This window comes from Silene latifolia, chromosome 7 (genome assembly GCF_048544455.1).
Source record: "Silene latifolia isolate original U9 population chromosome 7, ASM4854445v1, whole genome shotgun sequence".
Lineage (NCBI taxonomy): Eukaryota > Viridiplantae > Streptophyta > Magnoliopsida > Caryophyllales > Caryophyllaceae > Silene > Silene latifolia.
In genome coordinates, this window is record NC_133532.1 from 9540887 (window position 1) to 9567063 (window position 26177).

The 26177-nt window shown below is 35.9% G+C and overlaps 2 protein-coding genes across 2 annotated transcripts; both read left to right on the top strand.

Moving 5' to 3' along the window:
• The first annotated feature begins 7096 nt into the window (after positions 1 to 7096).
• On the top strand, positions 7097 to 8664 carry LOC141589688 (peroxidase 57-like). Its single transcript, XM_074410319.1, has 4 exons — positions 7097 to 7330; positions 7439 to 7612; positions 8000 to 8162; positions 8249 to 8664. Exons 1-4 carry the CDS (start codon positions 7097 to 7099, stop codon positions 8662 to 8664), a joined length of 987 nt encoding a protein of 328 aa, XP_074266420.1.
• Positions 8665 to 20767: 12103 nt separating this feature from the next.
• On the top strand, positions 20768 to 22341 carry LOC141589689 (peroxidase 57-like). The gene is made up of 4 exons (XM_074410320.1): positions 20768 to 21001; positions 21110 to 21283; positions 21677 to 21839; positions 21926 to 22341. Exons 1-4 carry the CDS (start codon positions 20768 to 20770, stop codon positions 22339 to 22341), a joined length of 987 nt encoding a protein of 328 aa, XP_074266421.1.
• The last annotated feature ends 3836 nt before the right edge of the window (positions 22342 to 26177 follow it).

A 26177-nucleotide genomic window follows, 5' to 3' on the forward strand; every position in this document is an offset into this window, starting at 1 on the left:
GTGGATTTCAGTTTTGGAAGGTTGTGAGTTAGTTGTGACTTGTGAGTGTTTAAAGAGATTTCCTTAAGACGACCCATCGACGAGAGGGCACTTGTGGTGATAGTCTCGCAGCGGTGGTGGTGATGTAGGAGGGGATCAGGTGGGGTCATTGTGATGGTAGTCAGGTGTTTGTGGTGGAAGTGAGAGTTTAACCGTTTAATGTTGTGCGAAAATGGTGGATTGGTGGTGATGGGTGAATTAGGAAGGGTAAAACCCTCTTTTTATTTCTTTATTTGAGATATGGTATTGACTGGGACAAAAAAAAAGATTTTAGATATGAAATTTTAAAAAAAGTTTTCTTAGGTATAAGATTTGAAAAAATGAATTATTTAAGGTACAAGTTATCAAATTAGCCTATTTGTTGTAATTTTGACAATTTTGACGTGTTAAAAATGACTATGTGCCTTTGTTTGGATTAAACATTGTACTTCGTTCGTTCTCATCATTTGTTTACCTTTAGTTTTGACACAAAGACCAATGAAAAAGGAGAGGGCAATTATTAGATGACAAGTGGACTAAATTGAAGGTGTATGATCAAATTGCTCATCAAATATAGTCTAAAAATAGAAAGTTAAACAATTGATTAAGACACCTCATAATGAAAAAATTAAAGTAAACAAATGACTAGGGCGGAGGGAGTAACTTGTTTCCTGAAATCTGTGAGCGCCTAGCCACCTACCAAATGTGAAAGAATGTACTATAATATACTCCCGTTGTCCCGATCATTTGCTCACCTAATCCATTTTGGGGTGTCTCAGTCAATTGTTTACCGTTCTATTTAGGGATTGCTTCTGATTAACAATTTGATCCTTCACACTCAATTTGCTCCACTTATCATCAAATAATTGGTCTTCTCCTCTTTCCTTAATCTTTTTACGTTTTGTCATGGCTTTTTATAATATTGCTATTTGCGGCATCCTCATTTACTACTATCCCAAAAACGCCGCAAATGAGCCATTTTCTTACGCTGCAAATAATGTTTTTGTACTAATATTTGGGGCGTGTTTCAAACTAATTTTGGGTTAATGGATCCATGTCAGCAAATTTTTTTTTTCATGATTTTAATGCGGCGTTCTTTACTAAGCTGGGTTGGAGAGTCCTATCTGAACCAACAAGTCTATGGTCACGTGTTCTTCGAGCTAAATATTGTAATAATAGATGTGATATTAATATATTTCAACCAAAAAGAAATATGTCCAACGTGTGGGCGGGTATAACAGCTCAAGCAAAGACTATTGTGAAAGGAACAGCTTCAGCAGTGGGAAATGGGCGACGGACTCTATTCTGGGATCATTCTTGGGTGGATGGGTTTTGTTTAGCTGATCATGTTACTGCCCCTATTCCCAAAGACTCCCTTAAAGCTACAGTAAGTGACATGTGGTGTGAAAATAATGGGTGGAAATGGGATTTATTTGCAGATTTCTTACCACAAAATATATTACAGAAAATTGCCTTTATTTCTCTTATAATTGATCCGGATTTGGAAGACACTTTATATTGGCAGGGTACCTCGTCCGGAAAATTCAGTCTGAAATCAGCCTTGGGGTATTTAATGGAACCGGATAGTTTGGCAACTCCTGAAACTCCTCTTTGGCGAACAATCTGGCGTCTCCCAGTCCAGCAGCGTATTCGGATGTTTTTATGGCTAGCGGCACACGATCGTCTAATGGTTAATGTTAATCGCGTGAAGAGAAATATGGGGGACAATCCATACTGCCCACGGTGTAACGAAGAGGAAGAGACAACTGACCATCTACTTCGGACTTGCCCTGTCTCGCGGCAAATCTGGGCTCTTATAGGTATTAATCCCTCTGATAATTATTTCTACACAACTCCTTTTTCGGATTGGTTGACAAAATGCGCCAGTAATGATGTCGAAGTCTCCATTACCGACTGGCCCCTTTTCTTCGCTGTTACATGTTGGTGGATTTGGCGATGGAGAAATAACGTGGTATTTGGACGAGATACGGATAATCCCTCGCAGCCAAGAGAGTTTCTCTATAATCAATTCGATATTACGAAGAAGGCTTTTGACAACTTTGATATTCTTATACCGATTCCTCGTCCTGCCAACGTTGAGATCTTTGTTCGTTGGACCCCCCCCCCCCCCTCCCCCACGGATGGATACAATTGAGCACCGATGGTGCCTCTAAAGAAAACCCGGGCCCAGCTGGAGGTGGTGGAATACTTCGCGATGAAACTGGTAATTTTATTACGGCTTATTATTTCTCATGTGGAATTTGTTCTTCGATGAAAGCGAACTTCTAGCATTGCTTCTTGGCCGGGGAAAGAGCCAATTCTCTAGGCATTACAAAACTGATGATCTCTATGGATAACCATCCATGTGTCAAGATAATTAACGAAGACCAACTAGTAAGTAACAATCTCAAAGTCATAGTGAAGCGATGCAAAGATTTAATCAAGGGTAATAATTGGGTGACGAAGCTAGAGCATGTTTATCGTGAAGCAAACAGAGCTGCGGATCTTTTAGCTAATAAAGGAATATCTTCAAGCACGATACCAACGCATTTAAATGCTCCTTTCAATGCATTGCGAGCTATTCTTAGGGAAGACGTATTTGGGGTTGCTATTCCCCGTGTAATAGCGAATAGTTAATTTTTCGGGGCTTTGCCCCTCTTTAGCACCAAAAAAAAAAAAAGATAACGGCTTCCTCTATTTTCATAAGAAAAAAATAGTATCGGCAGTACTAGGGTTGTAATCGAGCCAATTTAAGCTAGAGTTCGGGTTGGTTCGGAATCGGCTCGGAAACTTGAGTTTAAGCTCAAAATCGGCTCATAATCTTCCGAGCTTAAAAAATTAAAGTTCAGAATCAGCTCGGATTAAGCTCGAGCTCAACTCGATCTCGATTTGAGCTTGGTTAATTCATTAATTTATTTACTTTCTGTAACTTTTAAATCAAATTGAAAATAAATATTATCAAATCAAATACTCCCTCCTATTCTACATAAACTTCCCTCTTTCCTTTTTCATCTATTCACAATTCCTTCCCTATAGGCTATATCCTTATTTAGAAAAGTTTTATACTTATTTTAATCACCTTACCCCACAACAATAGCCCACCTCACCCCACAACAATACTTATTTTAATCAACTTACCCCACAATAATACTTATTTTAATCACCTCACCCACAATAATACCCCACAATACCTTCCCTCTCTCCAATTACCAAACCCCACTACAATTCTTTACCTTATTTTAATTCCCCTCCTTAATTCTAGTGCCCCCAATGAATAGGGAAGTTTATGTAGAATAGGAGGGAGTATAATAAAAATAAAACGAGCCTAAGCGAGCTTCGGATCCGAGCTCTACTAAGCTCGGAATCAGCTCGGATTTGGCCTACCTCGTCTCGAAATCGGCTTGGAATCATTATTGACTTATTTCGAGCCGAGCTTTGACCGAGATGATTCTGAGGGCTCTACGAGCCGGTTCAGAATATTTATAGCCCTAAGTACCGCTACTAATGAAAGTTTTTGGGGAAAACCTATAAATTTGCTAAAATTACACTGAGAAATGGTTAAATATATATTATTTAGTGTGATAATATGTCATAAAAGTGATTTGGTTAGAAGGCGTTTGGTTCAAAATGTGGAATGAATTGGAATGAGATACCATGGAGGTAAGGAATGGATTTAGAACCTCATACCCACTAATTATTGTTTGGTTCACTCTAAAATTGCATGGAGGCAGAATAGATTAGTTAGAAACTTGAAGGGAAAGTGGGTATGAGATTGATACAAAATAAAACAAGTAATAGATTAAGTTTCATTAGTTGTTAGATTATTATTAATTAAGTTACAGTTTTTTAGTTATCTTTTAGTTATCATTAGTTATTTTTTATCTTTTAGTTAATAGAGAAGTCTTGTTAGTTAAGAAATCTAGTTTATTTATAGGGAGGTTTGTAACTTTTATTAAGTGGAGATATATTTAAAAAAAAAACAGATTGTGTGCAATTGTGTAACCCGAATTCGACGAGTTTCGATCCAACCTTTGTTACTGTTTAACGCGTCTTCAAGCGTAACCACGAATTATAGTCAATAGGTCTTGACTATAAATCATCATTGTTCGGATTATAGGTATAATCTGAGGAAATATCCCTATGGATTCAAACTTGTCCCTTAGTATCACGAGTTAGGAGTTCGATCCTCACTACTATCATCGTTCATTTATTAAAATCGCTTCCGCATTCGTATCAGAGATTCCAAGGGGTTGGGGTGGAAGTAGAATCCATCAAGATTTTAACTCCGTTTTAAACTGCCCCAACCAAATTAAACACTAGAATGGCTCAAATCCATTTCATTCAATTTTAACTCCCCAACCAAAAACCCCCTAGGTCAATAAGTGAAGTCAAGGGTTCAATTTCCACCATATACAGCTACACTTATGTAGAACGGCTCGAACCTGGTACCTCTTGGTATAAAGGGAGACTATCAACCAGTACACCAACTCCTATCAATACTATATATTAATTCCAGAAACCAAGGGACTTCAATGTAATTAAAGAAATTTATACAAATTAATTATACTATATAGTTTTAAATCGATAGCACCGTGTGATGGACCTGAACAAGGGACTTCAATGTAAATATTATATAGTTTTGGTTAAAAGTATTAATTTAGATAAAACTAGAATATGGCGAGTTTCCTTAAAATAACAGGTCCCACTTACGATGTTAATTAGTATAAAGATGTTAATTATTTAACATACACAAATATAATATAAGTATATGTTATATTTTGGAAACTATTAATAGGTAAGTAAATCAATTCAGATTTCCAAAAAAATATAATATTCCATAATTCATTAGATTTTTAATTTAATTAGTAAAAATAATTATTAATTGATTTTCCTTAAAATAAACATATAAACATGCCTTACTTTTGGTATTAATTAGTATAAAGATGTTTTAACATAAACAAATATAATATAAGTATATTATATTTTGGAAACTATTAAAAAGTAGATAAATCAAGCTAGATTTCCAAAAAATATAATATTCCATAATTATTTCGACTTAATTAATTTAATGCATATATTTAATATATTTATTTCGAGTAGTGAGAGTAATAAAAATAACCTTGGATATAGTAATCACTCATTGGATACTTAAAGAGTAAAAATAATTTTGTTAGTAGTGAAAAGAATTGTAGTAACATTGGATATAGTAATATGATAGTAATCACTCATTTGAATAGTCAAAATAACAATATTAGCAGCGAGCGAGAGTAGTGAAAGTAACAGAAGTAACAACGGGAGTAGTGAAATTATCAATATTAATGTACAAGTAGTAAAAGTAAAGTAAAAGTAATAATAATAACAAATGTAATAAAATTAATAATTCTAAGAACAAAAGCAAGTATGTATGAAAAATTAGCTAAGCAATCGATTTAAGTAAAATATTAATGGCGGGAGTAGTGAATTTGTCTCATAATTTATTTCATTGTAACTTTAAGATATACTCTGTTTCATAGAAAAATATATTAATGATAAATTTAGGAGTTATGCAACTTTAAAGTAGTTTTAGTTAACTGAAAATATATTTTAATACTAGATAGAGGTAGACCGGGCGAAAGCCGGGCACCCATACTAGTGAAGTCCTATATGGCTATATTGATATCCATAGTGTTATTTATCACTTTATAATTTCGTGGTTTGCACTCCAAGGTCGCTGCTTGAAGTAGCGGCTTTGTTATTTGACCTTTTTTTCTATCAGTATTTTACTTATGACTAAAGTCGCTCGGCTTTCCTTCAAATCTTCCAAAATAGTGACGTGGACCATTGGTTCAAATTAGTTTGAATTGTAACAAGCCCCAAATACTAATAAATTTGTCAAATATAAGCCCAAAAAATTCATTATAAGGGTTTAGCCCAAAGCGAACAATATCATACTAAACTCTTAACACTCGTGTTTTGTGTTAGGGAACCTTCTTTATTTCTTCCAATGGCCTATTCAATATTCTTTGCATATTTTTTTCACAAAACTATTCATGTTTGACTTTTGAAGGTTTAATTTTTAAAACTTTAAAAGTAAATAATTAAGACTTTATAAAAAGGTATTAAAATAACTACAATTTGTTGTAGACTCTAGATTATTTTTCAAATGACAAAAGTAATTAATAAATACAATGGATATAGTCTAAGTTGATTTAATTAAAGACATAAAAAAAAAAGAATATTTTGTATTTGAAAAAGAAGTGACTAATTATTCCCTCCATCCCGGTCATTTGATTACAAGTGAGGCAAATTGAGTGTGGAGGATCAAATTGTTCATCAAAAGTACTTCCAAAATAGAAAGATTACAATTAACTAAAACAGCTCAGAACAACATAAAATAGGTAAACAAATACTTACGGGAACTGAATGAGTAGTTAAAATGTCAAAGATACTCGTATATATATGCACGACGAGACCTGTTAAATTGACCTGATCCGAATGACCTAAACCGAACCCGACCGACACTCGAACTCTAGACCCGAACCCGAATTGATCCGACCCAGTATAACTCGACACGAATATTTATTGTTGTAAACTGGTTATTATCCATAAATAACTTGAAATAGCTGATCCGAAAATGATCCGAACCTGAAATGTCCCAATCCGTCCGAAATCGATAGACACAAAATGACCCGGCCTGAAATTGATCAGATCAAAACCCGGCCGATTGACTTGATTGCCAGGTCTATGCACGACCTTATATTGGCCAACATGACAACAATGACAAGTAACAAAAAAGGAGGATCAAATACACCCTTCCCTCGTCACTACTACGGGTCATACGGCAGAAACAACTTGAATTATTTTGACAAATGTTCATATGCATTGAATTGCTTGTATGCTTCAATATCGAATGCACGACGTTGTTACATATCGTGCATTCATGTAACTCATATATTCTTGTGCTAAGTCTGCATATTGCCTTATTTGCTTCAATATAAATGGAGGCCTCCTTTTGTGTTAATCTCATAAAAACAAAACTTACAAAAAAACTTGTAGTATTTCTCCATTTATAACATTTTTGTTTGCTGTTTAAGGAAATATGGCTAGGGTTAAGTCAGGTTCTTCTTCTCCGATGGCGATTCTAGCCATTGCTGTTTTGTTGATGGGTCTTGTTAGTCAATCTTATGCTCAGTTGAGCGTCGGATTTTACAAGAATAAGTGTGGTGCTTACGATGTTGAATCCGAAATTTATAAGGTTGTGAGCGGTTTTTATGCGACGGATAAAACCATTGCTGCTGCTCTACTAAGGATGCTCTTCCATGATGCCTATGGAGTATATATTTATCCTTCTTTCTCGCATTTTTAAGTATTTAATATGTAATATTAATAATTACTCCGTGCAACAATTACTAACAAAGACTTGTTTGTTCATCTTCAAAAGGGATGTGACGCATCGCTCTTATTGGACGGACCTGAGAAAAGTCAAGACAATAACTTAAGTGTGAGAGGATACAACATCATTGATGCTTGCAAGAGTGCTTTGGAGAAAATTTGTCCTAAAGTGGTTTCTTGTACCGATATCTTGGTTATTGCTACTAGATATTCTGTTTACCTGGTACCGAAACTAAACTCATACTGTCATACATATATAATCCTTAGGGGTCGTTTGGTTACTCATTAAACAACACAGAACTTAAATTCATGAATTGCAAAATGGTCGGGTATGTTGTTTGGTTACCCTCATTCACATGAATTGGAAGTTCCCATGAATTCCAATTCCTCCATAATGGAGGAAGTTATTTACCTAGGCCCTCTAGATAAGTGGAAATCTCTACATGAATTGAACTTCTTTCATGGCAACCAAACAATATTTTGCAATTCAAATGAATTCTAAACTCATGTGTTTTATGAATTCCTAGGCAATACAAATTCTTATATGCAACCGAACGACTCCTTAAAATGTTATTACAAATATGGATTCAGCATATGTTTCTATGTACAGGCTGGCGGAACTTATTACAATGTCGAAACAGGAAGAAGAGACGCTACAACCTCTAGTGCTACAACCGGTGCCAACCTTCCTGGACCTACAATCCCGGTTAGTGATTTCGTCAACAAAATGGCAGTAAGAGGATTAAGTGCTGCTGACACCGTACTTCTCCTAGGTATGTATTTATGTCGTAATACCATATACGACCACCCGTCGAACAAAATCTATCAATGATTAAATATTCGTTTGCATTGTTTGTAGCTGGAGGTCACACCGTCGGAATCATACATTGCAAGTTCTTCCTACCACGTCTCTACAACTTCAAATCCACCGGACTACCCGACCCAAGCATCAACACAACCACTCTCTCTTTTCTAAAAAAGACATGCCCTAGTGGGGGTTCAAACAACTTTGTCTACGCGGACCAAACTCCAGGAAGCGGGTTGAGATTCGACTCAGGGTATTTCAAAGCGATAAAGATGGGACAAGGTATCCTTGAAATTGATCAAAGGTTGGCATCAGACCCAAGTACCCGTGCTATTGTTAATTATTTCGCAACCAGCAGCGACTTCGCCACCCTATTTGCCGGGGCAGTTAACAAGCTCACCCGGTATGGGGCACTCACTGGTACCCAAGGCCAAATCAGGACGAATTGCCACCGCGTTAACAGCTACTAACTGAAATTGACTAGCATCAACTGCATTGCGAATTCCAACAATACTGAATGCATACATGCAACTACCTGCTTAATTTGGGAGTTCTTCAATTTTTCCTTTTGAATTTTTTAGTTCTTTGTTACAATCAAACTCTGTCAATATAAGATCGAGTTTGAATATCGTTGTTTTTTTATGATTATCTGAGTTGGTTGTTTGGAAGTTGCACTATGTTGCAACAATATCAATATAGAGTAACCCAATTTACGGAGTATTACTTTCGAGAATTAATCATATATTCGCATCGCTCATTTTCTTGCAATCATTCAATTCTCTCATTCGCTCGATAAATGTTAAGAAACCATCTCAACCAAAAGTTTAAGCTGATGGTTGGCGTCCCAAGATCGATTTTATACTTGTGAGTTTTTAGGTTAAAGATGGGCGCAAAGATAAAATTCTTCTTTGGTAGAAAGGTGGAGAGCAAGAGGTTTCTCTCCGAGTCAAGTAACCTCATTGATCGGTTAAAGTTTTACACGGTGCATTGGCCGTGAGTGAGTTAGGGTGAGGACCGGATACTAACTCGGGTGTGCAATGTAATTTCATAAGGCCAATGGTTGATTCATCGGTGGTTATGTTCTCTTGTATTGGAGGGGGAGATTTGTTGGGTAACATCCAATACAAGGTTTTAATGAAAATGTTACATGTAATAATGTTGCACATGTAACATAGGTGAGTTAAATGAATGTGATTCATTTGTTTTTACAATTACGTAAAATATATGAATGTGATAAATTCATTCATGGATAACGTGAGAATTGATTTTATTATTATAAAATCTAACATCTTTTCCATGGCTATATAAAGGAGGTAAATCCTTTGGAAAATATATCTCACAAAATGTAATCAAACAAAGTGACTAAAAAGTCAAGGTTTGAGGGTGAGGTGGAGTACGACGGGTGTTTTTATACAATAATTTAGGAGGTTACTCTAGGCGTGATATTAGTGGCATTAACTAATATTACTGGAGGGCTAGAGGTTGTTATCTTATATTATTGTGGGTTTCGAATTAGTATATTAATTCGGGACGGTTACGTTGTACTGGTACTATATTATTATAGTGGATTCTAGTCTATTTGGCTAGTGGGTTTTACTTCCGGTTTGGAAGGTTTTGCCCTGGGTTTGACCCTAAAATACCGTCTCATCTTAATATTGCTTATATTTATTTAATTTTACGGTGTACTTGTCGATTGGTTGCTTCCGTTGAGCGTGGGAGATTAGCGCTAATTTCCCAACAGTGGTATCAGAGCCATTTGGCTCGGTCCGGTGGCTGGTTTATAATTGGCAAGGATGTCAAATTTGGGGTCTCAATTTGCAGTACCAAAATTTGATGGTAAAAGTAGTTTCACCCTTTGGCAAGGAAGGATGAAGGATCTCCTGGTTCATCTTTGCTTGGCTAGAGCCTTGAAAGGAGTTGACACTAAGCCAGAGAAGATGAGTGATGACGACTGGGAAGAGGTTTGCACTATGTGTGCAAGTACTATTACACTACTACAAATCCAGGCAACTACAACGGCCCTGTAACAACGCTGATTCACGAAAATCACCATAAGACGTTGTAGAATGGATGGCGCGAAATTTACCAAACTTAATTACAACGGTTATGTGTTGATAACCGTTGTTATAGGTTTTAACAACGGGTCGAACTTGCACAACCGTTGTTAATATAAAAACTAATAACAAAAGTTTGCTCTGTAATACATTATAACCGTTGTTAATAATTTGGCGCAAAGTTAGTGAAAAGTATTACAACGGTTATACTAAAACCCGTTGTTAGGCTCCGTTTGGCAAGGCATTTCAGGTACCCTGATTTGGTCAAAGTAGCTTATTTGACCAAAATTTCAGGTACCTTATTTTTTTGTACGCGTTTGGCAAGTAGTTTATTTAACCAAATAAGCTACCTGAAATTAAATGTTACCTAGAGTAGCATTTGAGATTTCAGGTACCTGATTTGTTTTTATTTTCCGTTTTTACCCCTTCAATTTATATTATTAAGTAATTATCATATTCTTTTACGTCATTTAATCAAAATCATTTACCTTTTCAGTTAGTTTGCCAAACATTTTTTTATATAATCAGCTACCTTATCTGTTCCTAATTTCCAGCTACCTTATCAGTTATCTTTTCAGGTTTCAGTTAGCTTTTCAGTTTTCAGCTACCTTTTCAGGTTTCAGCTACCTTTTCAGTTAGTTTTACCAAACAGAGCCTTAATACTTTTTAACAACGGTTTTCTTAATAACCGTTGTTAATATAATCTCTAATGACAACAGGTTTATGTGTAAAAACCGTCGTCAATACTTTCCATAATATAAACCACACAAACACAGATCATTCTGACCCACAAACACAAACCTAACACAAACACAAACATACACAAACACAAACACACACTTTCTCATCGTCTCTTTTCTCTCTTTCTCTCTTTCTCATCGTCGCTTTATCATCTCTGTCACTGTTGTTGTCATCGTCTCCTACTTTCTCTAATTATCAGGTAAATATCTATCGCTTTATGGTTTTAGGTTTTGTCATTTCCGTCATTATTTTCTTTCTCTAATTATTTTATTTGCATGTGTTTTTATCGATCATTATTGTTCTTTCTCTAAGTATTATTCGCTTAATTAGTTTTGTCACTTTGTTTTTTTAACGTTTATTAGCTAGTAAAACAAATTAAATAAAATAAAACAAAGAAGAAGATGATGGAGAGGAATGCATAAACTTAATTAATAATTAATATATAAATACATAAAAAACTTATTACATTGCTAAAAATGCAATTCTTAGATATGCATAGAGAGTCTTATTCTCTTCTATGATACCCATCCTCTCCTCCTTTGCTATTTGGAGGTTTCGTTCTGCAGATGTTATATCGTCATATAGCTGCATTATCCGCGGCTCTGTCAAGCCATTTTTTTTTTGGCGTCCTTGAGTGCGATCCGAGCTTCCTCAAGGTAGCTCCTGAACCTCCTCTCGATGTCCAGCAACCGGCGGATGAAACTCTTGTTGTACTCGGTCATAATGCAGGTATTGTGGATGGTATCATTCATTGTTGAAGGAAGTGTTGAAGAAAGTTTGGAGTTTGTTTTAAAGATTTAGGGTTTGGAGTTTAGGACGTGGAGATAGTGATATAATGGAATGGTTATTGAGATAATGCATGAATTTATACTTAGTAATGTGTCGTTTGAGTTGTTGTTTAATTAATAATATATGTTTAGGAAGTTGTGCCATCATATCTGCTTCAAATCTTATAACCCTTCTCATTCCATATATTGTCCTTTCATATGCAGGGATTTGGCAGTAATAATGCATGCATCGGAATTATAAGGGGCAGTAATAATGCATGCATCTAGTAATATATAATTTAATTTTTTTTTTAAAAAAAATCAACAACAACGGTTATTTAAAAAAAACCGTTGTCTTTAGTTATAACAACGGTTTTTTCTACTGTAACCGTTGTTATAACTTTCCCACCAAAAATTAGTCACACTTTCCACAACGGTTTTTTCTACTTTAAACCGTTGTTAATAATTTTCACAACGGGTTTCTTAGAAAAACCAACCGTTGTTAAAACCTTTAACAACGGACGCTTTAACAACGTCCGCTTTTTTATATAACAACGGTTTTTAACCGTTGTTATAGCCTGTATCTGTAGTAGTGTTAGGTTGTGCATCTCGGATTCTGTCATCAATTGTGTTCTTGATGACGACTCTCCATCGGTGATATGGGAAAAGTTGGAGAAGCTCTACATGGCGAAGAGTTTGACCAACAAATTGCTTTTGAAGCGACGGTTATATCGGTTGAGGATGGACGAGGATGAAAATTTAATTGGACATGTGAATTTGTTCAATGGACTGTTAGACGAGTTGAACAAGATCGAAGTAAAGCTTGGGGAGGAAGATAAGGCGTTATTACTCCTCAATTCTCTCCCGGACACATATGAGACTTATGTGGATACTATTCTGTGCGGGAAAGACATCATCACGATGGAGCAAGCACAGACAGCTTTATTGTCCATTGATGCGAGGAAGAAGGACAAGGCTGGGATACGGAGCGACAATACGGGTACAGTTGCAGTTGCTCGAGATGGGAGAGGTCGATCGTTTAACAGGGAGGATGGATCGAAGCATGGCAGGTCTCGGTCCAGGAATGCTTCTAGGAATAATGATGTGAAGTGTTTCAAGTGTGGTGACTTTGGGCATATTAGGCGGTTCTGTCCTAAGAAATGCGGGAATGAAGAAAACAAGGTGACACCAACTTGGTTGCCGGTGAAAGAAGTAGTGGTTGTTTATAAGTAAGTGGGTTACTCCTCCTATCACCAATTGGTTTTAGGACGTGCTATAATATTTTCAGGACACTTATAAAGATGATCTTCATCTCTATTCTACTGATGTGGGACATTTGTTTCCACCCTAACATAATTGATAAGCTTATTTGGTAACTTATACCTCGAGTAATTCTTCATTTTTTCAAAACTTATACCTAAGATAACTTTCTTTAAAATCTTGTACCTAAAATCCTCATTTATTTCAAACTCAATAATCACCACCACCTCCAATCACCTTCCCTTCCGTCGGTACCACCACTAGAGTCACGTTGCCGCTTCAAGTACAATCTCGCCACGTCGGTGCACCCACAAGTCTTCACGATTGTGTCCCTCTTATCATGACCCCATATCCCGTCGACCCCTATGCCCCACCACCACCCCTTACCCCCTGAAAGCCCACCCCGCCACCAAAAATGCCTCCCACAATAAAAAAAAAAAAAAAAAAAAACAAACAAATATTGATTTTATGGGTTTTAGGGTTGGGGAGGGGGTTTTAGTGGTTGGGCGGTGTTTTTCGAAGAAGGCTAGTGGTGCTAATAGCTTAGGGTTGGTGGGTTTACGATGAGGGCGAATGTGAAGCGTGGATAGGGTGTAAGTGGGGTTTGTGACGGTGGTGGAATATAACCGGGGTTGTTAGTTTGGTTTGTGTGTATGTGGGTGTTGTGGATTTCAGTTTTGGAAGGTTGTGAGTTAGTTGTGACTTGTGAGTGTTTAAAGAGATTTCCTTAAGACGACCCATCGACGAGAGGGCACTTGTGGTGATAGTCTCGCAGCGGTGGTGGTGATGTAGGAGGGGATCAGGTGGGGTCATTGTGATGGTAGTCAGGTGTTTGTGGTGGAAGTGAGAGTTTAACCGTTTAATGTTGTGCGAAAATGGTGGATTGGTGGTGATGGGTGAATTAGGAAGGGTAAAACCCTCTTTTTATTTCTTTATTTGAGATATGGTATTGACTGGGACAAAAAAAAAGATTTTAGATATGAAATTTTAAAAAAAGTTTTCTTAGGTATAAGATTTGAAAAAATGAATTATTTAAGGTACAAGTTATCAAATTAGCCTATTTGTTGTAATTTTGACAATTTTGACGTGTTAAAAATGACTATGTGCCTTTGTTTGGATTAAACATTGTACTTCGTTCGTTCTCATCATTTGTTTACCTTTAGTTTTGACACAAAGACCAATGAAAAAGGAGAGGGCAATTATTAGATGACAAGTGGACTAAATTGAAGGTGTATGATCAAATTGCTCATCAAATATAGTCTAAAAATAGAAAGTTAAACAATTGATTAAGACACCTCATAATGAAAAAATTAAAGTAAACAAATGACTAGGGCGGAGGGAGTAACTTGTTTCCTGAAATCTGTGAGCGCCTAGCCACCTACCAAATGTGAAAGAATGTACTATAATATACTCCCGTTGTCCCGATCATTTGCTCACCTAATCCATTTTGGGGTGTCTCAGTCAATTGTTTACCGTTCTATTTAGGGATTGCTTCTGATTAACAATTTGATCCTTCACACTCAATTTGCTCCACTTATCATCAAATAATTGGTCTTCTCCTCTTTCCTTAATCTTTTTACGTTTTGTCATGGCTTTTTATAATATTGCTATTTGCGGCATCCTCATTTACTACTATCCCAAAAACGCCGCAAATGAGCCATTTTCTTACGCTGCAAATAATGTTTTTGTACTAATATTTGGGGCGTGTTTCAAACTAATTTTGGGTTAATGGATCCATGTCAGCAAATTTTTTTTTCATGATTTTAATGCGGCGTTCTTTACTAAGTCAAGTTGGAGAGTCCTATCTGAACCAACAAGTCTATGGTCACGTGTTCTTCGAGCTAAATATTGTAATAATAGATGTGATATTAATATATTTCAACCAAAAAGAAATATGTCCAACGTGTGGGCGGGTATAACAGCTCAAGCAAAGACTATTGTGAAAGGAACAGCTTCAGCAGTGGGAAATGGGCGACGGACTCTATTCTGGGATCATTCTTGGGTGGATGGGTTTTGTTTAGCTGATCATGTTACTGCCCCTATTCCCAAAGACTCCCTTAAAGCTACAGTAAGTGACATGTGGTGTGAAAATAATGGGTGGAAATGGGATTTATTTGCAGATTTCTTACCACAAAATATATTACAGAAAATTGCCTTTATTTCTCTTATAATTGATCCGGATTTGGAAGACACTTTATATTGGCAGGGTACCTCGTCCGGAAAATTCAGTCTGAAATCAGCCTTGGGGTATTTAATGGAACCGGATAGTTTGGCAACTCCTGAAACTCCTCTTTGGCGAACAATCTGGCGTCTCCCAGTCCAGCAGCGTATTCGGATGTTTTTATGGCTAGCGGCACACGATCGTCTAATGGTTAATGTTAATCGCGTGAAGAGAAATATGGGGGACAATCCATACTGCCCACGGTGTAACGAAGAGGAAGAGACAACTGACCATCTACTTCGGACTTGCCCTGTCTCGCGGCAAATCTGGGCTCTTATAGGTATTAATCCCTCTGATAATTATTTCTACACAACTCCTTTTTCGGATTGGTTGACAAAATGCGCCAGTAATGATGTCGAAGTCTCCATTACCGACTGGCCCCTTTTCTTCGCTGTTACATGTTGGTGGATTTGGCGATGGAGAAATAACGTGGTATTTGGACGAGATACGGATAATCCCTCGCAGCCAAGAGAGTTTCTCTATAATCAATTCGATATTACGAAGAAGGCTTTTGACAACTTTGATATTCTTATACCGATTCCTCGTCCTGCCAACGTTGAGATCTTTGTTCGTTGGACCCCCCCCCCCCACGGATGGATACAATTGAGCACCGATGGTGCCTCTAAAGAAAACCCGGGCCCAGCTGGAGGTGGTGGAATACTTCGCGATGAAACTGGTAATTTTATTACGGCTTATTATTTCTCATGTGGAATTTGTTCTTCGATGAAAGCAGAACTTCTAGCATTGCTTGCTGGGCTGGAAAGAGCCAATTCTCTAGGCATTACAAAACTGATGATCTCTATGGATAACCATCCATGTGTCAAGATAATTAACGAAGACCAACTAGTAAGTAACAATCTCAAAGTCATAGTGAAGCGATGCAAAGATTTAATCAAGGGTAATAATTGGGTGACGAAGCTAGAGCATGTTTATCGTGAAGCAAACAGAGCTGCGGATCTTTTAGCTAATAAAGGAATATCTTCAAGCACGATACCAACGCATTTAAATGCTCCTTTCAATGCATTGCGAGCTATTCTTAGGGAAGACGTATTTGGGGTTGCTATTCCCCGTGTAATAGCGAATAGTTAATTTTTCGGGGCTTTGCCCCTCTTTAGCACCAAAAAAAAAAAAAGATAACGGCTTCCTCTATTTTCATAAGAAAAAAATAGTATCGGCAGTACTAGGGTTGTAATCGAGCCAATTTAAGCTAGAGTTCGGGTTGGTTCGGAATCGGCTCGGAAACTTGAGTTTAAGCTCAAAATCGGCTCATAATCTTCCGAGCTTAAAAAATTAAAGTTCAGAATCAGCTCGGATTAAGCTCGAGCTCAACTCGATCTCGATTTGAGCTTGGTTAATTCATTAATTTATTTACTTTCTGTAACTTTTAAATCAAATTGAAAATAAATATTATCAAATCAAATACTCCCTCCTATTCTACATAAACTTCCCTCTTTCCTTTTTCATCTATTCACAATTCCTTCCCTATAGGCTATATCCTTATTTAGAAAAGTTTTATACTTATTTTAATCACCTTACCCCACAACAATAGCCCACCTCACCCCACAACAATACTTATTTTAATCAACTTACCCCACAATAATACTTATTTTAATCACCTCACCCACAATAATACCCCACAATACCTTCCCTCTCTCCAATTACCAAACCCCACTACAATTCTTTACCTTATTTTAATTCCCCTCCTTAATTCTAGTGCCCCCAATGAATAGGGAAGTTTATGTAGAATAGGAGGGAGTATAATAAAAATAAAACGAGCCTAAGCGAGCTTCGGATCCGAGCTCTACTAAGCTCGGAATCAGCTCGGATTTGGCCTACCTCGTCTCGAAATCGGCTTGGAATCATTATTGACTTATTTCGAGCCGAGCTTTGACCGAGATGATTCTGAGGGCTCTACGAGCCGGTTCAGAATATTTATAGCCCTAAGTACCGCTACTAATGAAAGTTTTTGGGGAAAACCTATAAATTTGCTAAAATTACACTGAGAAATGGTTAAATATATATTATTTAGTGTGATAATATGTCATAAAAGTGATTTGGTTAGAAGGCGTTTGGTTCAAAATGTGGAATGAATTGGAATGAGATACCATGGAGGTAAGGAATGGATTTAGAACCTCATACCCACTAATTATTGTTTGGTTCACTCTAAAATTGCATGGAGGCAGAATAGATTAGTTAGAAACTTGAAGGGAAAGTGGGTATGAGATTGATACAAAATAAAACAAGTAATAGATTAAGTTTCATTAGTTGTTAGATTATTATTAATTAAGTTACAGTTTTTTAGTTATCTTTTAGTTATCATTAGTTATTTTTTATCTTTTAGTTAATAGAGAAGTCTTGTTAGTTAAGAAATCTAGTTTATTTATAGGGAGGTTTGTAACTTTTATTAAGTGGAGATATATTTAAAAAAAAAACAGATTGTGTGCAATTGTGTAACCCGAATTCGACGAGTTTCGATCCAACCTTTGTTACTGTTTAACGCGTCTTCAAGCGTAACCACGAATTATAGTCAATAGGTCTTGACTATAAATCATCATTGTTCGGATTATAGGTATAATCTGAGGAAATATCCCTATGGATTCAAACTTGTCCCTTAGTATCACGAGTTAGGAGTTCGATCCTCACTACTATCATCGTTCATTTATTAAAATCGCTTCCGCATTCGTATCAGAGATTCCAAGGGGTTGGGGTGGAAGTAGAATCCATCAAGATTTTAACTCCGTTTTAAACTGCCCCAACCAAATTAAACACTAGAATGGCTCAAATCCATTTCATTCAATTTTAACTCCCCAACCAAAAACCCCCCTAGGTCAATAAGTGAAGTCAAGGGTTCAATTTCCACCATATACAGCTACACTTATGTAGAACGGCTCGAACCTGGTACCTCTTGGTATAAAGGGAGACTATCAACCAGTACACCAACTCCTATCAATACTATATATTAATTCCAGAAACCAAGGGACTTCAATGTAATTAAAGAAATTTATACAAATTAATTATACTATATAGTTTTAAATCGATAGCACCGTGTGATGGACCTGAACAAGGGACTTCAATGTAAATATTATATAGTTTTGGTTAAAAGTATTAATTTAGATAAAACTAGAATATGGCGAGTTTCCTTAAAATAACAGGTCCCACTTACGATGTTAATTAGTATAAAGATGTTAATTATTTAACATACACAAATATAATATAAGTATATGTTATATTTTGGAAACTATTAATAGGTAAGTAAATCAATTCAGATTTCCAAAAAATATAATATTCCATAATTCATTAGATTTTTAATTTAATTAGTAAAAATAATTATTAATTGATTTTCCTTAAAATAAACATATAAACATGCCTTACTTTTGGTATTAATTAGTATAAAGATGTTTTAACATAAACAAATATAATATAAGTATATTATATTTTGGAAACTATTAAAAAGTAGATAAATCAAGCTAGATTTCCAAAAAATATAATATTCCATAATTATTTCGACTTAATTAATTTAATGCATATATGTAATATATTTATTTTGAGTAGTGAGAGTAATAAAAATAACCTTGGATATAGTAATCACTCATTGGATACTTAAAGAGTAAAAATAATTTTGTTAGTAGTGAAAAGAATTGTAGTAACATTGGATATAGTAATATGATAGTAATCACTCATTTGAATAGTCAAAATAACAATATTAGCAATGAAATGAGTAGTAGTGAAAGTAATATAAGTAACAACGGGAGTAGTGAAATTATCAATATTAATGTACAAGTAGTAAAAGTAAAGTAAAAGTAATAATAATAACAAATGTAATAAAATTAATAATTCTAAGAACAAAAGCAAGTATGTATGAAAAATTAGCTAAGCAATCGATTTAAGTAAAATATTAATGGCGGGAGTAGTGAATTTGTCTCATAATTTATTTCATTGTAACTTTAAGATATACTCTGTTTCATAGAAAAATATATTAATGATAAATTTAGGAGTTATGCAACTTTAAAGTAGTTTTAGTTAACTGAAAATATATTTTAATACTAGATAGAGGTAGACCGGGCGAAGCCGGGCACCCATACTAGTGAAGTCCTATATGGCTATATTGATATCCATAGTGTTATTTATCACTTTATAATTTCGTGGTTTGCACTCCAAGGTCGCTGCTTGAAGTAGCGGCTTTGTTATTTGACCTTTTTTTCTATCAGTATTTTACTTATGACTAAAGTCGCTCGGCTTTCCTTCAAATCTTCCAAAATAGTGACGTGGACCATTGGTTCAAATTAGTTTGAATTGTAACAAGCCCCAAATACTAATAAATTTGTCAAATATAAGCCCAAAAAATTCATTATAAGGGTTTAGCCCAAAGCGAACAATATCATACTAAACTCTTAACACTCGTGTTTTGTGTTAGGGAACCTTCTTTATTTCTTCCAATGGCCTATTCAATATTCTTTGCATATTTTTTTCACAAAACTATTCATGTTTGACTTTTGAAGGTTTAATTTTTAAAACTTTAAAAGTAAATAATTAAGACTTTATAAAAAGGTATTAAAATAACTACAATTTGTTGTAGACTCTAGATTATTTTTCAAATGACAAAAGTAATTAATAAATACAATGGATATAGTCTAAGTTGATTTAATTAAAGACATAAAAAAAAAAGAATATTTTGTATTTGAAAAAGAAGTGACTAATTATTCCCTCCATCCCGGTCATTTGATTACAAGTGAGGCAAATTGAGTGTGGAGGATCAAATTGTTCATCAAAAGTACTTCCAAAATAGAAAGATTACAATTAACTAAAACAGCTCAGAACAACATAAAATAGGTAAACAAATACTTACGGGAACTGAATGAGTAGTTAAAATGTCAAAGATACTCGTATATATATGCACGACGAGACCCGTTAAATTGACCGATCCGAATGACCTAAACCGAACCCGACCGACACTCGAACTCTAGACCCGAACCCGAATTGATCCGACCAAAGATAACTCGACACGAATATTTATTGTTGTAAATCGGTTATTATCCATAAATAACTTGAAATAGCTGATCCGAAAATGATCCGAACCTGAAATGTCCCAATCCGTCCGAAATCGATAGACACAAAATGACCCGGCCTGAAATTGATCAGATCAAAACCCGGCCGATTGACTTGATTGCCAGGTCTATGCACGACCTTATATTGGCCAACATGACAACAATGACAAGTAACAAAAAAGGAGGATCAAATACACCCTTCCCTCGTCACTACTACGGGTCATACGGCAGAAACAACTTGAATTATTTTGACAAATGTTCATATGCATTGAATTGCTTGTATGCTTCAATATCGAATGCACGACGTTGTTACATATCGTGCATTCATGTAACTCATATATTCTTGTGCTAAGTCTGCATATTGCCTTATTTGCTTCAATATAAATGGAGGCCTCCTTTTGTGTTAATCTCATAAAAACAAAACTTACAAAAAAACTTGTAGTATTTCTCCATTTATAACATTTTTGTTTGCTGTTTAAGGAAATATGGCTAGGGTTAAGTCAGGTTCTTCTTCTCCGATGGCGATTCTAGCCATTGCTGTTTTGTTGATGGGTCTTGTTAGTCAATCTTATGCTCAGTTGAGCGTCGGATTTTACAAGAATAAGTGTGGTGCTTACGATGTTGAATCCGAAATTTATAAGGTTGTGAGCGGTTTTTATGCGACGGATAAAACCATTGCTGCTGCTCTACTAAGGATGCTCTTCCATGATGCCTATGGAGTATATATTTATCCTTCTTTCTCGCATTTTTAAGTATTTAATATGTAATATTAATAATTACTCCGTGCAACAATTACTAACAAAGACTTGTTTGTTCATCTTCAAAAGGGATGTGACGCATCGCTCTTATTGGACGGACCTGAGAAAAGTCAAGACAATAACTTAAGTGTGAGAGGATACAACATCATTGATGCTTGCAAGAGTGCTTTGGAGAAAATTTGTCCTAAAGTGGTTTCTTGTACCGATATCTTGGTTATTGCTACTAGATATTCTGTTTACCTGGTACCGCGAAACTAAACTCATACTGTCATACATATATAATCCTTAGGGGTCGTTTGGTTACTCATTAAACAACACAGGAACTTAAATTCATGTGAATTGCAAAATGGTCGGGTATGTTGTTTGGTTACCCCAGTTCACATGAATTGGAAGTTCCCATGAATTCCAATTCCTCCATAATGGAGGAAGTTATTTACCTAGGCCCCTCTAGATAAGTGGAAATGCCTACATGAATTGAACTTCTTTCATGGCAACCAAACAATATTTTGCAATTCAAATGAATTCTAAACTCATGTGTTTTATGAATTCCTAGGCAATACAAATTCTTATATGCAACCGAACGACTCCTTAAAATGTTATTACAAATATGGATTCAGCATATGTTTCTATGTACAGGCTGGCGGAACTTATTACAATGTCGAAACAGGAAGAAGAGACGCTACAACCTCTAGTGCTACAACCGGTGCCAACCTTCCTGGACCTACAATCCCGGTTAGTGATTTCGTCAACAAAATGGCAGTAAGAGGATTAAGTGCTGCTGACACCGTACTTCTCCTAGGTATGTATTTATGTCGTAATACCATATACGACCACCCGTCGAACAAAATCTATCAATGATTAAATATTCGTTTGCATTGTTTGTAGCTGGAGGTCACACCGTCGGAATCATACATTGCAAGTTCTTCCTACCACGTCTCTACAACTTCAAATCCACCGGACTACCCGACCCAAGCATCAACACAACCACTCTCTCTTTTCTAAAAAAGACATGCCCTAGTGGGGGTTCAAACAACTTTGTCTACGCGGACCAAACTCCAGGAAGCGGGTTGAGATTCGACTCAGGGTATTTCAAAGCGATAAAGATGGGACAAGGTATCCTTGAAATTGATCAAAGGTTGGCATCAGACCCAAGTACCCGTGCTATTGTTAATTATTTCGCAACCAGCAGCGACTTCGCCACCCTATTTGCCGGGGCAGTTAACAAGCTCACCCGGTATGGGGCACTCACTGGTACCCAAGGCCAAATCAGGACGAATTGCCACCGCGTTAACAGCTACTAACTGAAATTGACTAGCATCAACTGCATTGCGAATTCCAACAATACTGAATGCATACATGCAACTACCTGCTTAATTTGGGAGTTCTTCAATTTTTCCTTTTGAATTTTTTAGTTCTTTGTTACAATCAAACTCTGTCAATATAAGATCGAGTTTGAATATCGTTGTTTTTTTATGATTATCTGAGTTGGTTGTTTGGAAGTTGCACTATGTTGCAACAATATCAATATAGAGTAACCCAATTTACGGAGTATTACTTTCGAGAATTAATCATATATTCGCATCGCTCATTTTCTTGCAATCATTCAATTCTCTCATTCGCTCGATAAATGTTAAGAAACCATCTCAACCAAAAGTTTAAGCTGATGGTTGGCGTCCCAAGATCGATTTTATACTGACAGAGTTTTTAGGTTAAAGATGGGCGCAAAGATAAAATTCTTGCTGGTAGAAAGGTGGAGAGCAAGAGGTTTCTCTCCGGAGTCAAGTAACCTCATTGACTGGGTTAAAGTTTTACACGGTGCATTGGCCGTGAGTGAGTTAGGGTGAGGACCGGATACTAACTCGGGTGTGCGGTTGGTAATTTCATAAGGCCAATGGTTGATTCATCGGTGGTTATGTTCTCTTGTATTGGAGGGGGAGATTTGTTGGGTAACATCCAATACAAGGTTTTAATGAAAATGTTACATGTAATAATGTTGCACATGTAACATAGGTGAGTTAAATGAATGTGATTCATTTGTTTTTACAATTACGTAAAATATATGAATGTGATAAATTCATTCATGGATAACGTGAGAATTGATTTTATTATTATAAAATCTAACATCTTTTCCATGGCTATATAAAGGAGGTAAATCCTTTGGAAAATATATCTCACAAAATGTAATCAAACAAAGTGACTAAAAAGTCAAGGTTTGAGGGTGAGGTGGAGTACGACGGGTGTTTTTATACAATAATTTAGGAGGTTACTCTAGGCGTGATATTAGTGGCATTAACTAATATTCTTTGGAGGGCTAGAGGTTGTTATCTTATATTATTGTGGGTTTCGAATTAGTATATTAATTCGGGACGGTTACGTTATCTTGTACTATATTATTATAGTGGATTCTAGTCTATTTGGCTAGTGGGTTTTACTTCCGGTTTGGAAGGTTTTGCCACAGGTTTGACCCTAAAATACCGTCTCATCTTAATATTGCTTATATTTATTTAATTTTACGGTGTACTTGTCGATTGGTTGCTTCCGTTGCGCGTGGGAGATTAGCGCTAATTTCCCAACAGTGGTATCAGAGCCACTTGGCTCGGTTCGGTGGCTGGTTTATAATTGGCAAGGATGTCAAATTTGGGGTCTCAATTTGCAGTACCAAAATTTGATGGTAAAAGTAGTTTCACCCTTTGGCAAGGAAGGATGAAGGATCTCCTGCTTCATCTTTGCTTGGCTAGAGCCTTGAAAGGAGTTGACACTAAGCCAGAGAAGATGAGTGATGACGACTGGGAAGAGGTTTGCACTATGTGTGCAAGTACTATTATACTACTACAAATCCAGGCAACTACAACGGCCCTGTAACAACGCTTATTCACGAAAATCACCATAAGACGTTGTAGAATGGATGGCGCGAAATTTACCAAACTTAATTACAACGGTTATGTGTTGATAACCGTTGTTATAGGTTTTAACAACGGGTCAAACTTGCACAACCGTTGTTAATATAAAAACTAATAACAAAAGTTTGCTCTGTAATACATTATAACCGTTGTTAATAATTTGGCGCAAAGTTAGTGAAAAGTATTACAACGGTTATACTAAAACCCGTTGTTAGGCTCCGTTTGGCAAGGCATTTCAGGTACCTGATTTGGTCAAAGTAGCTTATTTGACCAAAATTTCAGGTACCTTATTTTTTTGTACGCGTTTGGCAAGTAGTTTATTTAACCAAATAAGCTACCTGAAATTAAATGCTACCTAGAGTAGCATTTGAGATTTCAGGTACCTGATTTGTTTTTATTTTCCGTTTTTACCCCTTCAATTTATATTATTAAGTAATTATCATATTCTTTTACGTCATTTAATCAAAATCAGTTACCTTTTCAGTTAGTTTGCCAAACACTTTTTTTATATAATCAGCTACCTTATCTGTTCCTAATTTCCAGCTACCTTATCAGTTATCTTTTCAGGTTTCAGTTAGCTTTTCAGTTTTCAGCTACCTTTTCAGGTTTCAGCTACATTTTCAGTTAGTTTTACCAAACAGAGCCTTAATACTTTTTAACAACGGTTTTCTTAATAACCGTTGTTAATATAATCTCTAATGATAACGGGTTTATGTGTAAAAACCGTTGTCAATACTTTCCATAATATAAACCACACAAACACAGATCAGCTACAGCCACAAACACAAACCTAACACAAACACAAACATACACAAACACAAACACAAACACAAACACACACTTTCTCATCGTCTCTTTTCTCTCTTTCTCTCTTTCTCATCGTCGCTTTATCATCTCTGTCACTGTTGTTGTCATCGTCTCCTACTTTCTCTAATTATCAGGTAAATATCTATCGTTTTATGGTTTTAGGTTTTGTCATTTCCGTCATTATTTTCTATCTCTAATTATTTTATTTGCATGTGTTTTTATCGATTATTATTGTTCTTTCTCTAAGTATTATTCGCTTAATTAGTTTTGTCACTGTTGTTTTTCTGCGTTTATTAGCTAGTAAAACAAATTAAATAAAATAAAACAAAGAAGAAGATGATGGAGAGGAATGCATAAACTTAATTAATAATTAATATATAAATACATAAAAAACTTATTACATTGCTAAAAATGCAATTCTTAGATATGCATAGAGAGTCTTATTCTCTTCTATGATATCCATCCTCTCCTCCTTTGCTATTTGGAGGTTTCGTTCTGCAGATGCTATATCGTCATATAGCTGCATTATCCGCGGCTCTGTCAAGCCATTTTTTTTTGCGTCCTTGAGTGCGATCCGAGCTTCCTCAAGGTAGCTCCTGAACCTCCTCTCGATGTCCAGCAACCGGCGGATGAAACTCTTGTTGTACTCGGTCATAATGCATGTATTGTGGATGGTATCATTCATTGTTGAAGAAAGTTTGGAGTTTGTTTTAAAGATTTAAGGTTTGGAGTTTAGGACGTGGAGATAGTGATATAATGGAATGGTTATTGAGATAATGCATGAATTTATACTTAGTAATGTGTCGTTTGAGTTGTTGTTTAATTAATAATATATGTTTAGGAAGTTGTGCCATCATATCTGCTTCAAATCTTATAACCTTTCTCATTCCATATATTGTCCTTTCATATGCAGGGATTTGGCAGTAATAATGCATGCATCGGAATTATAAGGGGCAGTAATAATGCATGCATCTAGTAATATATAATTTATTTATTTTTATAAAAAAAATCAACAACAATGGTTATTTAAAAAAAACCGTTGTCTTTAGTTATAACAACGGTTTTTTCTACTGTAACCGTTGTTATAACTTTCCCACCAAAAATTAGTCACACTTTCCACAACGGTTTTTTCTACTTTAAACCGTTGTTAATAATTTTCACAACGGGTTTCTTAGAAAAACCAACCGTTGTTAAAACCTTTAACAACGGACGCTTTAACAACGTCCGCTTTTTTATATAACAACGGTTTTTAACCGTTGTTATAGCCTGTATCTGTAGTAGTGTTAGGTTGTGCATCTCGGATTCTGTCATCAATTGTGTTCTTGATGACGACTCTCCATCGGTGATATGGGAAAAGTTGGAGAAGCTCTACATGGCGAAGAGTTTGACCAACAAATTGCTTTTGAAGCGACGGTTATATCGGTTGAGGA

Bases quoted from the DNA above. Each gene is read 5' to 3' on its own strand.
- LOC141589688 (XM_074410319.1), top strand. From the start codon at position 7,097: ATGGCTAGGGTTAAGTCAGGTTCTTCTTCTCCGATGGCGATTCTAGCC. The intron at 7,331-7,438 runs GTATATATTTAT...CATCTTCAAAAG, and splicing joins TCTTCCATGATGCCTATGGA to GGATGTGACGCATCGCTCTT. The intron at 8,163-8,248 runs GTATGTATTTAT...CATTGTTTGTAG, and splicing joins TGACACCGTACTTCTCCTAG to CTGGAGGTCACACCGTCGGA.
- LOC141589689 (XM_074410320.1), top strand. From the start codon at position 20,768: ATGGCTAGGGTTAAGTCAGGTTCTTCTTCTCCGATGGCGATTCTAGCC. The intron at 21,002-21,109 runs GTATATATTTAT...CATCTTCAAAAG, and splicing joins TCTTCCATGATGCCTATGGA to GGATGTGACGCATCGCTCTT. The intron at 21,840-21,925 runs GTATGTATTTAT...CATTGTTTGTAG, and splicing joins TGACACCGTACTTCTCCTAG to CTGGAGGTCACACCGTCGGA.